The sequence below is a fragment of the Narcine bancroftii genome, chromosome 2 (genome assembly GCF_036971445.1).
Source record: "Narcine bancroftii isolate sNarBan1 chromosome 2, sNarBan1.hap1, whole genome shotgun sequence".
NCBI lineage: Eukaryota > Metazoa > Chordata > Chondrichthyes > Torpediniformes > Narcinidae > Narcine > Narcine bancroftii.
In genome coordinates, this window is record NC_091470.1 from 151,205,078 (window position 1) to 151,219,453 (window position 14,376).

At 37.7% G+C, this 14,376-nt stretch overlaps 1 protein-coding gene across 1 annotated transcript in view; it reads left to right on the forward strand.

Moving 5' to 3' along the window:
- Positions 1-14,376, forward strand: part of rer1 (retention in endoplasmic reticulum sorting receptor 1) — a 48,704-nt gene that overhangs the window by 26,157 nt on the left and 8,171 nt on the right. Inside the window, exons 5-6 of the mRNA XM_069918568.1 lie at positions 4-103; positions 5,792-5,870. Of these exons, the coding sequence (XP_069774669.1) occupies positions 4-103; positions 5,792-5,870 (179 nt within the window). The remainder of the gene's footprint in view (positions 1-3; positions 104-5,791; positions 5,871-14,376) is intronic.

The window sequence follows — 14,376 nt, forward strand, 5'->3', positions numbered from 1 at the left end:
CAGGGATGGTACATCGTGACGTATGCATTGGGAATTTACCACCTCAATCTCTTCATTGCTTTCCTGTCTCCAAAAGTTGATCCTTCGCTAATGGAAGATTCAGGTACTGAGACATTTAATGAATTTGTGTGAGTGAAGATTTGAGTCATCGTCTGACAGCACAGAAACAAATCCACAGGCCCAGCTTGTCAGTGCTGAACAGTGTGCCCTTCTGCATTAGGTCTATATTCCCACTGAGCCACTCCCATCCAGGTAATTATCTGTTTTTTAAAGGAAACCAATGTACCTGCCTCTACCACTATGTCAGGCAGCTCTTTCCATATGCCCACTACCCTCAGAGGGACGAATTGTCCCTTTGCATCCCTTTAAGTCCCATCCCTTGTCTGCCCTCTTTGTTACCACTTCAAAAAAATTCTATCAAGTTTGCAAGACAAGATTTCCTGCATACACGTCCATGCTGGCTCTCTTTAATTTTCCCCTGACCATCTAAATGTTGATAGATTCTATTTTTCAGAATCCTATCCAGCAGTTCCCCTGATGTCAGACTAACAGGTCTGTAGTTACTCAGATTATCCTTTGCAGCCCTTTTTAAATAATGCCATCCTCCAGTCCTCCAATTGAATATGCCTATCATTAATTTACAGAACGTCAGTGCTCATGTGAAGTTTGATTTATTTTGTTGAGAAAAGGGTTATCGGATATATTTCATGATAGAGTTTTGGATTGAGTCTTACCAAACTCGATTTGTATTTGCTATGGTGAAAAAGAATTCAGAGAAACCATTTGATTCAGGATTCAACTGATGGATGTATGGGATCCAAGTATTTGTTATATGGACGATGAGTAGAGTAAACCACAGACACCACTTTGACTTTTTTATTTTTCTTGCACTATTTTTATTTGGTAAGGTGGTTTATGTACTATTTGCATTGTGATAGTGCTGGATAACAATGAATTTTGTGAGATGGTCACAACAATAAATTCTATTGACCAAGTAGCACTTACATCATGATGAAGGTTTTGAAAAGCTGGTGATGAAGCAGATCAGCTCCTGACTGAGCAGTGACATGGATCCATTCCAGTTTGCCTATCATAGAAACAAACAGGTCTACGGTGGATTCCATCTCACTGGCTCTACACAAAGCCCTGGAACTCCTGGACAGCAAAGATGCATATCTCCAGATGCTCTTTATTGACTACAATTCAACATTTAACACCGTCATCCCCTCAAAACTGATCAGCAAACTCCAAGACTTGGGAGTTAACACCCCACTGTGTAATTGGCTCATGAATTTCCTCACCTCCAGACCACAAGCAGTGAAGATTGGTAAGAACCTCTCCTCCACAATCTCCTTGTACCCCCCCCACCCCCCAGCTCTAATCACTTTACACCTACGACTGTGTAGCTCGGAACGACAATAGCACCATCTACAAATTTGCCAACGATAGCACAGTAGTGGGTTGTATAAAGGAAGGGGATGAGTTAGCATACAGGATGGAGATTGAAAATTTGGTGACATTGAGTGCAAGGTTGTTGTTGGTGCACCATTCAACCAAAACTGATTGTTGACTTCAGGAAAGGAAAGCCAGAGGTATACAATCCAATGATCATTGGGGGATCAGAAGTGGAGAGGGAGAGCAAATTTAGGCTCTTGGGAGTAACTATCTCAGAGGATCTTTCCTGGACCCATCACACCAATGGCATCATGAAGAAAGCACATCAACGCTTCTACTTCCTCAGGAGTTTGCAGAGGTTTGGTAGACACCAGAAATCCTGGCAAATTTCTACAGAAGTGAGGTGGAAAGTGTGCTGACCGGCTGCAACAGCTGATGCCCCTCCACCATCAGAATCCTCAACAACAGTCAATCAGAGACACATGTAAGGTCTCTTGTGCACTTTATTGATTTTCTTTGTTCTCTCTGTATTGCACAGTCAGTTTTTTTACATTTGTTTTCTGTTTATGCTGTGTACCATTTATTTTTGCACTACCAATTGGTGGTAATTCCACTGTGCCCACAAGAAAAAGAAATCTCATTGTTGTATGTAATGTTCTGCATGTACTCTGACAATAAATCTGAAAAAATTGGAAATATCATCACCGATGTTGTGTTCAAGCCATATTGCAGATTCTCACAGTAAGGATATGTTGTTCAATAATACTCTGGGTTCTCTCAATCACCTTTCTTACAACAAAAATCTCCAACCTTATCTGCAGTGTGGCTGTCAGATGGATGTAATGGCGTCATTACGCTACACCTGCAATAGAACAGGATGATGAATGTTTAAAGAATCAGCAAATTTAGATTAGTGGTTCTAAAAATAAATGGAGAGGGGATGCACCTGAGATTTGTCACCCACAGATAAGTACCAAAGAAAATTAAAATTAGTTCAGTATTGTAGAGGGTTCTTTGATTTAATTTTGAAAAGCAGATTTTTTTTAAAAAAAGACCTTCACTGTGTTTCTTCACGGGAGGATTACATGGATTGGCTAGATTCCATTGTGGGTGTCATTTAGCAAAATGAAGAAAATATCTTTTCAGAAGTAATAAGTGGAACGGAAATGAAACATATGAGCAAACATGGAAGACTTTGGACATTATTTTATTAAAAAGTTCATAGAGCGATTCAAGAGGATGTTTCCAGTAATAATATTGGATCCAAAGTTTAACTCTTCAGAAAATATGTCATTCATAATATGTACTTTTTTTACTGTATTTGACTGTATTTAATAACCTTGTTGAACGAATAAATAAAGTTATTTAAAAAAAAGAAAATGTGTTTGCTTGAGTGGGGACTGAGAAAAAAGACAAAAGGCTATATAAAAAAAAGAGACACGAGAATACAGATGCCAGAACCATGAGCAAAATAAAACTGCTGGAAGAATTCATCAAGTAAGGGTTTTGACTCAAAACATTGACTATCTATTTACCTCCATGGATGGTGCCTGACTCCAGTTCCTCCAGCAGCTTGTTTTTTTTTCGCATCAGAAAAATGGTGGGAATTTCTAAAGAAGCTTCTTTATCCAGAGTTCTGAGGATGTGGGGCTTGCTACCACAGATAATGGAATGATTTGGATGAATACTTCAAATGCATTTAAAGGGTTGTTAAATAAGCATGTAAAGGAAAAAGGATTCAGGGCCATGCTCATAGAAGCAGGTGAGAAAAGAATCCAGGCAGCTTGATTATACTGGAAATCCTGGCATGGGATAATTGGATTAAAGCCTCTGTATGCTGTTTAATTCAAGCAAACAAACCGCAAATTGTCAAGTCTTTGAAGTTTTTTTTAAAATGGGGAAGAGGAAAAGGAAATTATCAAGATTAAAGTTGAATTCTCTTTAAAAATGAACGTACAGCCTGAAACGTTGGTTCTGTATCTTCACCTTTGCTACATAAAGGCACTGTTTGACCTGCTGAGTTTCTCCAGCATTTGTGTTTTATTTAAACAGCTAAAGTGATATATCTGACTTGTGTATCAATAGACATTTTAAATTAGTTTTAATGCACTAAAGTTCCAGCACTTGTGTCACTTTTTTTCTCAACTCCTGGTCAGGGTATACATTCAGATCTGCAAAGAGTGCAATCCCGTGCCAGGTCTGGACTGTAGGGGCAGATTTCCTCATTGTAAAGCAGAGGGATCCCAGTGTATCAGGACTCGTCCACTGTCCATGTGGAGGCTTGTGATGTGCCAAGATCTGTCACTCAACTTCCTCCCCCTGTAATTGGATATTTCCTCAAAGTGGCTGAAAATTGGTTGATTCTTTCAGAACTACTGTCCATATCCAGCATGCTTTGGCCCAATACAGATGCCAGAACCATCATTAGTGCTATTTACAGGATTTTGCATAATCTGCAAGATAAATATCATGTCTTTTGGAAAATATGGAGCCCATATTTACAAAATTTTGGTTTTCATGTTTGATAAACTCTCTGAAGACCTCACTTCTTGGTTTTACTGTATAAATATTTTATTTTTTTGATATTCTCTGTTTTTTTCTTTTCCTTTTTAGGGGTGGGTTGAGGGGGATGAGAGGATATATACCACATGTATAATTTCTTTTGAAATAATTTGCAATTGAATATAATGTCACATAAGAGGTAGCTTCTTCACTCAGAGAGTGGTGGCTGAGTGGAATGACCTTCTGGAAGAGATGGTTGCAGCAGGGTCAATTTTGTCATTTGAGGAGGTTGGATGAGTGTATGGATGGGAGGGGGTTGGAGGGTTATGGCAGGGAGTGAGTAGGTGGAACTAGTGAAGTTTCACTTAAATCGGTGCGGACTAGAAGGGCCGATATGGCCTGTTTCTGTACTGTAATTGTTAATTGTTATATGTTATGTGCCCATAAAAGGTCAATGGGAATAAGAGAAGCTAATCTGCCAGGAGATTTTAACTTCCAAAATATTTAACTTGAAAGTCATGTTGCGAAAAGCTTGAATTGGTTAAACGTGTTCAGGAAAGTTTCCTCCACAATATGAAGAGGGTCTCACACAGGAGAGTGCAATCCTTGATCTTCTCTTAGGAGATTGGGAAGGGCAAGTGGATGAAGTGTTTGCGGATAAGCCTGGGGGGCGGGGGGGGGGGGTGGGTCAGTAACCATTGATACACTGGGTTTAAAATAGATATGGCGAGAGACAGAGCAAGACCACTAGTTAAAAATTGGAATTGGGGCAAGGCCAATATTGTAGGTATAAGACAATATCTATCTCAAGTTAATTGGATCAGGTTGTTTGAAGGAAAAGGAATGTGAGGAAATGGAATGTTTTTAAAAGTGTGTTGACAGGAGTCCAGGACATGCACATTTTAATTTTTGTTCGAGTGACCACACAGCCAATGTTTTTGAATATTTTAATATGAGATTTCACATCCAAAGTACAGAGTACCTATGGATAGATGTTAAAATTCTCAAAGATACACTCCACTTAAAATCACCAATGCCTGAAGAGGGCGCACAAAATCAGTGAACTGGTGCGGACTCGAAAGGCCAACATGGCATGTTTCCGCTCCGTAAATGGTTATATGGTTATATGTTCTGACTGTTGAGGTTCCTGAGTTAAATCAGAATCAAAATTTATTGGCACAAAGTTCATTGTTTTGTAGCAGCATCACATTGTAAACATTTATATAAACCACCGTACAAAATAAAAAAAATTTAAAATAGTGCATTAAGGAATCTGATGGCAGAGGGGAAGAAGCTGTCCTTGTGCCGCTGAGTGCTTGTCTTCAGGCTTCTGTACCTTTTTGCCGATGGAGGCAGTGTGAAGAGGGCATGGCCTGGGTAGTGGGGGTCCTTGAGAATAGAGGCTGCTTTCTTAAGACACCGCCTCTTGTAGATGGCCTTGATGTCATGATGTTACAGGCCGAGTTAACAACTCTCTGGAGTTTATTCATCCTGAGCATTGGCACCTCCATACTAGACAGTGCAGCCAGCCAGAATTCTCTCCACGGTACACCTGTAGAAGTTTACGAGAGTCTTCGGTGACAGACCAAATCTCCTCAAACTCCTCTGGCAAGGCTTCTTTGTGATTGCATCGACATGGAGGCTCCTGAACAGACACCTAGGAATTTAAAGCTGTTGGCCCCCCCCCACTCCACCGCTGATACCTCAATGAGGACTGGTCGTGTTTTCCTGACTTCCTCCTTAAGTCCACCGTGCCAAACTGTAAAGATGCCTTGTTGCTGAAATGGGTCTTTGTATATTGAGACATGGAAGACATTGTGTATGTGTAGAAATTTTACTTTGAGGCAGCTGCTGCTTCACAGTGGTTTGTAATATTCCTGTTCGTTCTCTCCAGATGACGGACCTGCACTACCGACGAAGCAGAATGAGGAGTTTAGACCCTTTATAAGGAGGCTACCAGAATTCAAGTTCTGGTGAGTGATTTGGAGACATGATCAATTGTACCCCTCTGGGGATGGCTGCACCGAAGTCATGTTTGTCAATTCCTGCTTCATGCTATCTCTAATCTGGATCATCAGTTCTTACAATGAGCAAATAATAGAAGGGAGGCGTGGTATGGTGGAATGCTGAATGGCTCTGGCAGTCAGCAGTTAGCTAGAGCTAGCTGACCCTATTTGAATCATGACTTTTTATCTGCTCTGATGCATTAAGGTGAGGCAGAAAGGGAGGTAGAAGTGCTGGAAACATTTTCACATTTCAGGAAAAGCATTTTGGATAGAAAACGAGCATCATCTCATAGATTAATTATCACCAGTTGGACACGCCATTGGATAAAATTTCATTTGACCCAGTCAATGCCAATGTTGATGCTCCACTCAAACCTCCTTCATCTAACTCTGTTGTGGAAAGCATCTGTTTATGTCTATCTTGTGCTTATTTAAGGTCTGCAGTTGCTGAATAGGCTTGGACTCAACTCATCAATCACTTAGTGTAGAATACTCTGTCTCTATCGTGTTCTTGAACTTGCAGCATTTATGTGTTGGGCAGAAGTAAGCTGCAGAATATTGATAGTGGAAGATTTGACAACAGAGAGGGAATGCTTAATTTTATGGGAAGTTGCAATGAAATTAAACAAAATATACTCATAAATGAATAATGAAGAAGGAAGAGTATGGTTGGGCTTAGGATATTGCCCTGAAAAATCCAAGTTGCTTTCCAACAACTATAACTATCTTCCTCTGACTAATGGACCCTACCATCTTGATTGTATTGATATCCCAGGGGTTAGTCAAATTGTGTTTTCATGTCAAGAGAAAGTTTTTTCACTTTGACTCTGGTCACCATCATAACTTCCTCTGAACTGAGTGGTCTGAGCAAAACCCAAACCAAGCATTCACAAGCAAATTATTGGTTAATGTGATGCATGTTAGCTCTCTCAATGTTAAGCCATTGCTTAACAAATAATTGACAGTAGACTAGGTGGTAATTTGAATAGATTGGACTTAAACTTTTATCGTTCTCGGACAATTTTCTACATTATCAGCTTGTTCTCATCTCATGAAATCATGGGTTTTATGAAAGCTAAGATGGATCGTCTTCACCTGTTTGTCTGAAAAATAATTGCAAATATTTGGCACCTTTGTGTCAGATTTTGTTATCATTACTCACCACCATACACAACTGAATATGACAAGAAAGTGGATCATCTAGCTCTGCTTATGTTTGTTATCCAACTTGCTCCTAGGCCAGTAAGCCTGATACTACACTCAACAGGTTCTTCTGCAGTAAGCATGTTCATAATGCAGTATTTGAGTAAACAACACAAAAACAAATCTTATCAAAGTAGTTGTGGAATTTAAATAATTAATAAATTTGGAATTTTAAGAAACCAGTTTTAATAATGGTGGCCACAAAACTAATTGCTGTACTGATTCACACATTTTTTTAATGGAGGAAATTGGCCATACTTACCTGGTCAGACCTTCAGTGCCCTTTGTAATGTTTGGGATAAAGACACGCTTTTTTTTCCCTTTATTTGCCCCTGTGCTCCACAGCTTTAAATTTGTAATCAAACAATTCACCTGTGATTAAAATGCAAATTTCAGATTTTATTCAAGGTAATTTGTACACATTTTGGTTTGATCATATAGGAATTACAGCACTGTTTACATAGTTCCCCCATCTTAGGGCACTATTAATGTTTGGGACATTTGGCTTCACAAATACTCAATGTTTCATTGATTCATTGCTGTAGGATGAAGCAGGATTCATATAATAGAGCTAAGCTTGCTTCTAAGCTTTTGATCACGATTGGAGTAAGTAGTTGCCATTTTTCAACACGTGGACCAGAGTTGTGCCATTGAGTGTGCTGAGCAACTGCATCACAGTCTGGTACAGGGACACCAATATCCCTGAGTGAGAACCCTGCAAAAGCTAGTGGACACGGCCCAGGACATCTCAGGGAAAACCCTCCCACCATCAAGAACATCTACACTGTCTTCAGAGAGCAGCACCAATCACCAATGATCCAAACCACCTAGCACATGCTCTGTTCTCACTGCTACCATCAGGAAAGAGGCATAGGTGCCACAAGACTTGGACCACCAAGTTCAAGAACAGCTGCTACCCCTCCACCATCAGACTCCTCAACAACCGACTCAATCAGAACTGCTTTAAGGACTCTTACTCTTGCACTTTATTTTTCTTTCTGTATTGCACAGTCCATTTGCTTATATTTCTTCATTTGTCTCCATGTGGACATTGATTACTTTTTTTTTTGCACTGCCAAGAAGTGGTTATTTTGCCTTGCCTGGAGGAAAAAGAATCTCAGGGTTATATGTGATATCATGTATGTACTCTGACAATAAATCTGAAAGATAAAGAAGCCATTGAGGCTGGAAAAAACAAAAATAAAACAGAAAGAGATATTGCCCAAGCCTTAGGATGATCGAAATCAACTGTTTGGAACATCATTAAGAAGAAAGAACAGGAGGAGTCACGTGATGGAGTAGTGGCCGGACGGAGAACTCCAGCCCTCTCCAGAAAAGTCGGGAAAAACAAGAGAAAATACAAAGGCACAGAAATAAAAGTTAAAGAAAAGTGAGTATAAAGGTGGAAAGAAGATGGAGACAAAAGAAGAAAAATCAAAATCAACGGTAAGAAGAGAGGAAGAGAAGACAACGGAGGAAAAAGGTGAAGGCCTTACCTGTCCGAAGAGGCCCGCTGTGGAGAGAGGAGCCCGCTACCTCAGGTCGGTAGAAAAAGAACTACAACAATGGCTCACAGAGCCGAGTAAAAGTGCGCCACCGCGCATGCGCGATGAGTCGCGCATGCGCGATGCGCATGAAAAAAAACACACCGACGGGAGGGGGGACCAGCTGGGGAGTCGATCTCCACAGCCGGCAACGACAGCTGCAGAACACCTGCAGCAAGAAGAGACCACAGAAGACAATAGAAACAAGAAAGAAGAGAAGGAAAGGGCAACAAAGAAACAACAGATGGCCAACCCAGAGGAAGAAGAAGAGGAAGAATACAGTGAAATAGATGAAGGGAAAGGCAAGGTAAAGGATATACTTGCTCTTGTTAGAGGATACATGGAGTCATTTAAAGAATGGCAAACACAGGAATTCAATGATTTAAGAAGAAGAATAAACAACACAGAAGAGAAAGTGAATAAAATAGATATGACCTTAACAGAAATGGGGAAAAAAATGGACAAGATGGAAGAACGGGCAGTAGCAGCAGAAATGGAGGTAGAAGACTTAAAAAAGAAATTGGAGGAATCTAATAAAAAAACTAAAGAGACACAAGAACTACTAGCTCAAAAAATAGATATAATGGAAAATTATAACAGAAGAAATAACATAAAGACAGTGGGCCTTAAGGAAGATGAAGAAGGCAAGAATATGAGGGAGTTTATAAAAGAGTGAATCCCTAAGACCCTAGGATGTCCAGAACTACAGCAAGAAATGGAAATAGAAAGGGCACATAGAGCATTGGCCTCTAAACCACAACCACAACAAAAACCAAGATCTGTTGTAGTAAAATTCCTAAGATATACTACAAGAGAAAAGGTACTGGAGAAGACAATGGAAAAAGTAAGAGAGGGCAACAAACCACTGGAGTATAAAGGGCAAAAAATCATCATTTATCCAGATATAAGTTTTGAACTCCTAAAGAAGAGAAAAGAGTTCAATACAGCAAAGGCGATTTTATGGAAGAAAGGGTATAAATTTATACTGAAGCATCCTGCGGTATTGAAAATATTTATTCCAGGACAACAAAACAGACTGTTCTCGGATCCAGAAGAAGCACGAAAATTTGCAGAACAATTACAAAAATAGACTGAGGGATGAAGACGGGTAATGAGAGTAAAAATGATCACGATTGATATGTATGTGGGTAAAGACAAAAATAGACTGAGGGATGAAGACGGGTAATGAGGGTAAAAATGACCACGATTGATATGTATGCGGGTAAAGAGGTATAAGAGTGAATAGAGACAATGTGCATACGTGAAAGTATCTGTACTTAGAGGAAAATATAGATAGTATAGACAAGAATTAATAAGGGAAGGTAATGGAATAGAGAGAATAAGGAGGGAATTAAAAGAGTGACCTTTGTGACATATGAAAAGTGAAATCTTTTCTGGGGGGGGCTGGGTGGGGGAAAAGAGTGGTCACTGCAAAATCAGTTGACGCTTGAGAGTGGATTCGCAAATCCAAATGGAGAGGGGAGATGTGGTTGTCCGACAAGGGATAAAGGACAACTCAGGAGGGGAAGGGGAGATTGGGGATAAAGAAGATAGAAATAGGAGAATAAGGAAAATGTTGGATGTTGTAGGAATGTTGTCTTGTAAAGAGTTGAAAATAAGAAAACAGAAATGGAAAAGGAGGAAAGGTAATGATGGAAAAACGGAAAGAGAAGATAAACAAAATATAAAATGGCTACGCTGAACTATATGACTTTAAATATTAATGGAATACATAACCAAATTAAAAGGAAGAAACTACTAAATTTACTGAAAAAGGAAAAAATAGATATAGCATTTGTCCAAGAAACACACTTAACTGAATTGGAGCACAAGAAATTAAAGAGAGATTGGGTAGGACATGTAACAGCAGCATCGTATAATTCAAAAGCAAGAGGAGTGGCTATATTAATTAGCAAAAATGTGCCATTTAAAATAGAAGAGGAAATAATAGATCCAGCAGGGAGATATGTTATGATAAAATGTCAGATATATTCGGAGCTTTGGAATCTACTTAATATATATTCACCTAACGAAGAAGATCAAAAGTTTATGCAAGATATCTTTTTGAAGGTAGCTAATACGCAAGAGAACATACTAATAGGAGGGGATTTCAATCTGAATTTGGATCCAAATATGGATAAAACGGGGAAAAAAATTAACAGGAAGAACAAAGTAACCAAATTTATAATTAAATCAATGCAAGAAATGAAACTTGTGGACATATGGAGGAAACAAAACCCAAAAGAAAAGGAATACTCATACTACTCGACTAGACATAAAACATACTCAAGAATAGACCTATTTTTGTTATCAGCTAGTATGCAGGATAGAGTAAGAAAAACAGAATATAAAGCGAGAATGCTATCGGACCATTCACCCTTAATACTGACAGTAAAGCTAGAGGACATCCCTCCAAGAATGTATAGATGGAGATTAAACCCCATGCTACTTAAAAGACAGGATTTTAGAGAATTTATTGAAAAACAATTAAAAATGTATTTTGAAGTAAATACGGAATCAGTGGAAGATAAGTTTATACTATGGGACGCAATGAAAGCATTCATTAGAGGGCAAATAATAAGTTATGTAACCAAGATGAAGAAGGACTATAATCAGGAAACAGAGCAGTTGGAAAGGGAAATAGTAAACAGAAAAAAAATTAGCAATAAAGGAAGATACAACCAAAAGAAGAGAATTGGCGGATAAAAAAATAAAATATGAAACATTACAAACATATAAGGTGGAGAAGAATATATTGAAGACAAAACAGAAATATTATGAACTAGGTGAAAAAACACACAAAATCTTAGCATGGCAGCTTAAGACAGAGCAAACTAAGAAAATTGTATTGGCAACAAGGAAAAAAGACAAACAAATTACATATAATCCAAAAGAAATTAAGGAAAACTTCAGAGAATTCTATGAACAATTATACCGAACTGAAAACGAAGGGAAAGAAGGGAAAATAGATGAATTTTTGACTAAAATTGAACTACCAAAACTACAAATAGAGGAACAAAATAAATTAACAGAACCATTTGGAACAGTAGAAATACAAGAGATAATAAAAAAATTACCAAATAATAAGACACCAGGAGAGGATGGACTCCCAATAGAATTCTACAAAACATTTAAAGACCTATTAATACCGCCCCTCCTGGATGTAATCAACCAGATTGATGAGACACAAAACTTACCAGATTCATGTAAAACAGCAATAATTACAGTGATACTAAAACAAGGGAAAGATCCACTCTCACCAGCGTCATATAGACCAATATCTTTGCTAAACACAGATTATAAGATAATAGCTAAACTATTAGCAAACAGATTAGCAGAACAGGTACCGAAAATGGTAAATTTAGATCAAACTGGATTTATCAAAAAAAGACGCACAACAGACAATATTTGTAAATTTATTAACTTAATTCATGCAGTAGAAGGAAATAAAGCACCTGCAGTAGCAGTTGCTTTAGACGCAGAGAAGGCCTTCAACAGAGTAGAATGGAATTATTTGTTCAAAGTATTGCAAAAATTCAGTTTACCGGAGAAGTATATTAATTGGATTAAAGCATTATATAAGGGACCGTTAGCGAAAGTGACAGTAAATGGACATGTATCAAAGCAATTTAACTTAAGCAGGTCAACGCGGCAGGGATGCCCACTATCACCATTATTGTTTGCACTAGCTATAGAACCACTAGCAGAAGCGATAAGAATAGATAATAATATAAAAGGAATAAAAATAAAAGACAGGGAATATAAAATCAGTCTATTTGCGGATGATGTGATAGTGTACTTAACAGAACCAGAACTATCAATAAAAGAACTATATAAGAAATTGAAGGAATATGGAGAAGTGTCGGGATACAAGATAAACGTAAATAAAAGTGAAGCAATGCCTATGAATAACGCGGATTTCTCAAAATTTAAGAAGGAATCCCCATTCAGATGGCAAATGCAGGCAATAAGATACCTAGGTGTACAAATAAACAAAAATCTAGGCCAATTATATAAACTCAATTACAATCCACTAATGAAAAAATTACAGGACGATTTTGAGCATTGGAAAGATTTACCACTAACACTGATAGGAAGGATAAACTGTATTAAAATGAACATTTTTCCAAGGATACTATACTTATTTCAGGCATTGCCAATACAACTGACAGAAAAATTCTTCAAAGAGTTAAAGAAAATAATAAGGAAATTTTTATGGAGAGGGGGGAAACCGAGGATAGCACTAGATAAATTAACAGAATGGTATAAACAAGGAGGCTTACAATTGCCAAACTTCAAAAATTATTATAGAGCCGCACAATTAAGGTACCTATCAGATTTTTATCAAACAAGGGAAAAACCAGACTGGACGAGATTAGAATTAGATAAAATAGGGGAAAAGATACCTGAACACATATTATATAAATGGGATGAAAAATTGGTACAACATAGAACTTCTCCAGTATTACACCATCTCCTCAATATATGGAAGAAGATTCATGTAGAAAGAAATAAAACAAATTATCAATTACCAAAACTAATATTGACGCAAAATAAGATACTCCCTTTTACAATAGACAACCTTTCCTTTAGAAAATGGGAAAAAAAAGGGATTAAAAGAATAGAAAATTGTTTTTCAGGAAGTAGATTCTTATCCTTTGAACAAATGAGAGATAAGTACAATATAACTGGAGATACAGCGCTGGCATATTACCAACTGAGATCCTACTTGAAAGATAAATTAGGAAGCAATTTGAGTTTACCAGAGGGAAGTAACCTTGAATATGTGATTACAGATACAATGTTAATCAAAAGATTTATAACAAATATGTATATTAAACTGCAAGAAAAGGAGAATGAGGAAACAAATGGTAAAACTAAACAAAAATGGGAACAAGATTTAAATATAAAGATAAAAAAGGAATCATGGGAGAAATTATGTTCTGGAACGATGAGAAATACAATAAATACGAGGCTGCGTATGATACAATATAATTGGTTACACAGACTATACATTACACCGCAAAAGTTAAATAAATGGGACCCAACAGTATCTGATAGATGTTTTCGATGTAAAAAAGAAAGGGGAACAACAATTCATGCAATCTGGACATGTGAGAGAGTAGAAAAATTTTGGGATGATCTCAATCAGATATTAAATAAAATAACAGAAAACAATATACCAAAGAATCCAGAGATCTTTCTCCTAAGTAACATAAAAAATAAAGAATTTGGAATTGACTTGGAAGATGCACAAAAAAGATTTGTAAAGATAGCCCTAGCCGTAGCAAAAAAATGTATTATGTCAACCTGGAAATTGGAGGATAATTTGAAAATACAACAATGGTATATAGAAATGAATAAATGTATTCCATTAGAAAAAATAACATATAGTTTAAGAAATAATATTGAAATATTCGAACAAGTATGGGAGCCTTACATTAAATACAATAGCGAAAACCTACCGGGAACAAACATTACCTAAGTTGATGGAAGGAGAAGAAAAGAAAAGAATGGACTCAGTAGAATTTCTGGTGTATTTTTGTTGAATGACAACATTGTCTGACTGGCTTAATGCAACCTAGATTGTATACCTAAAATGGATGAGAGGGGGGGGGGTGGGGGGGTGGCTTGGGAGGAGGGGGGGGGTGGCTTGGGAGGAGGGGGGGGGAGAAAAAGTCACTGTATATGTGTGAAAAAGAAAAAGTGTATATCATGGCTAACGT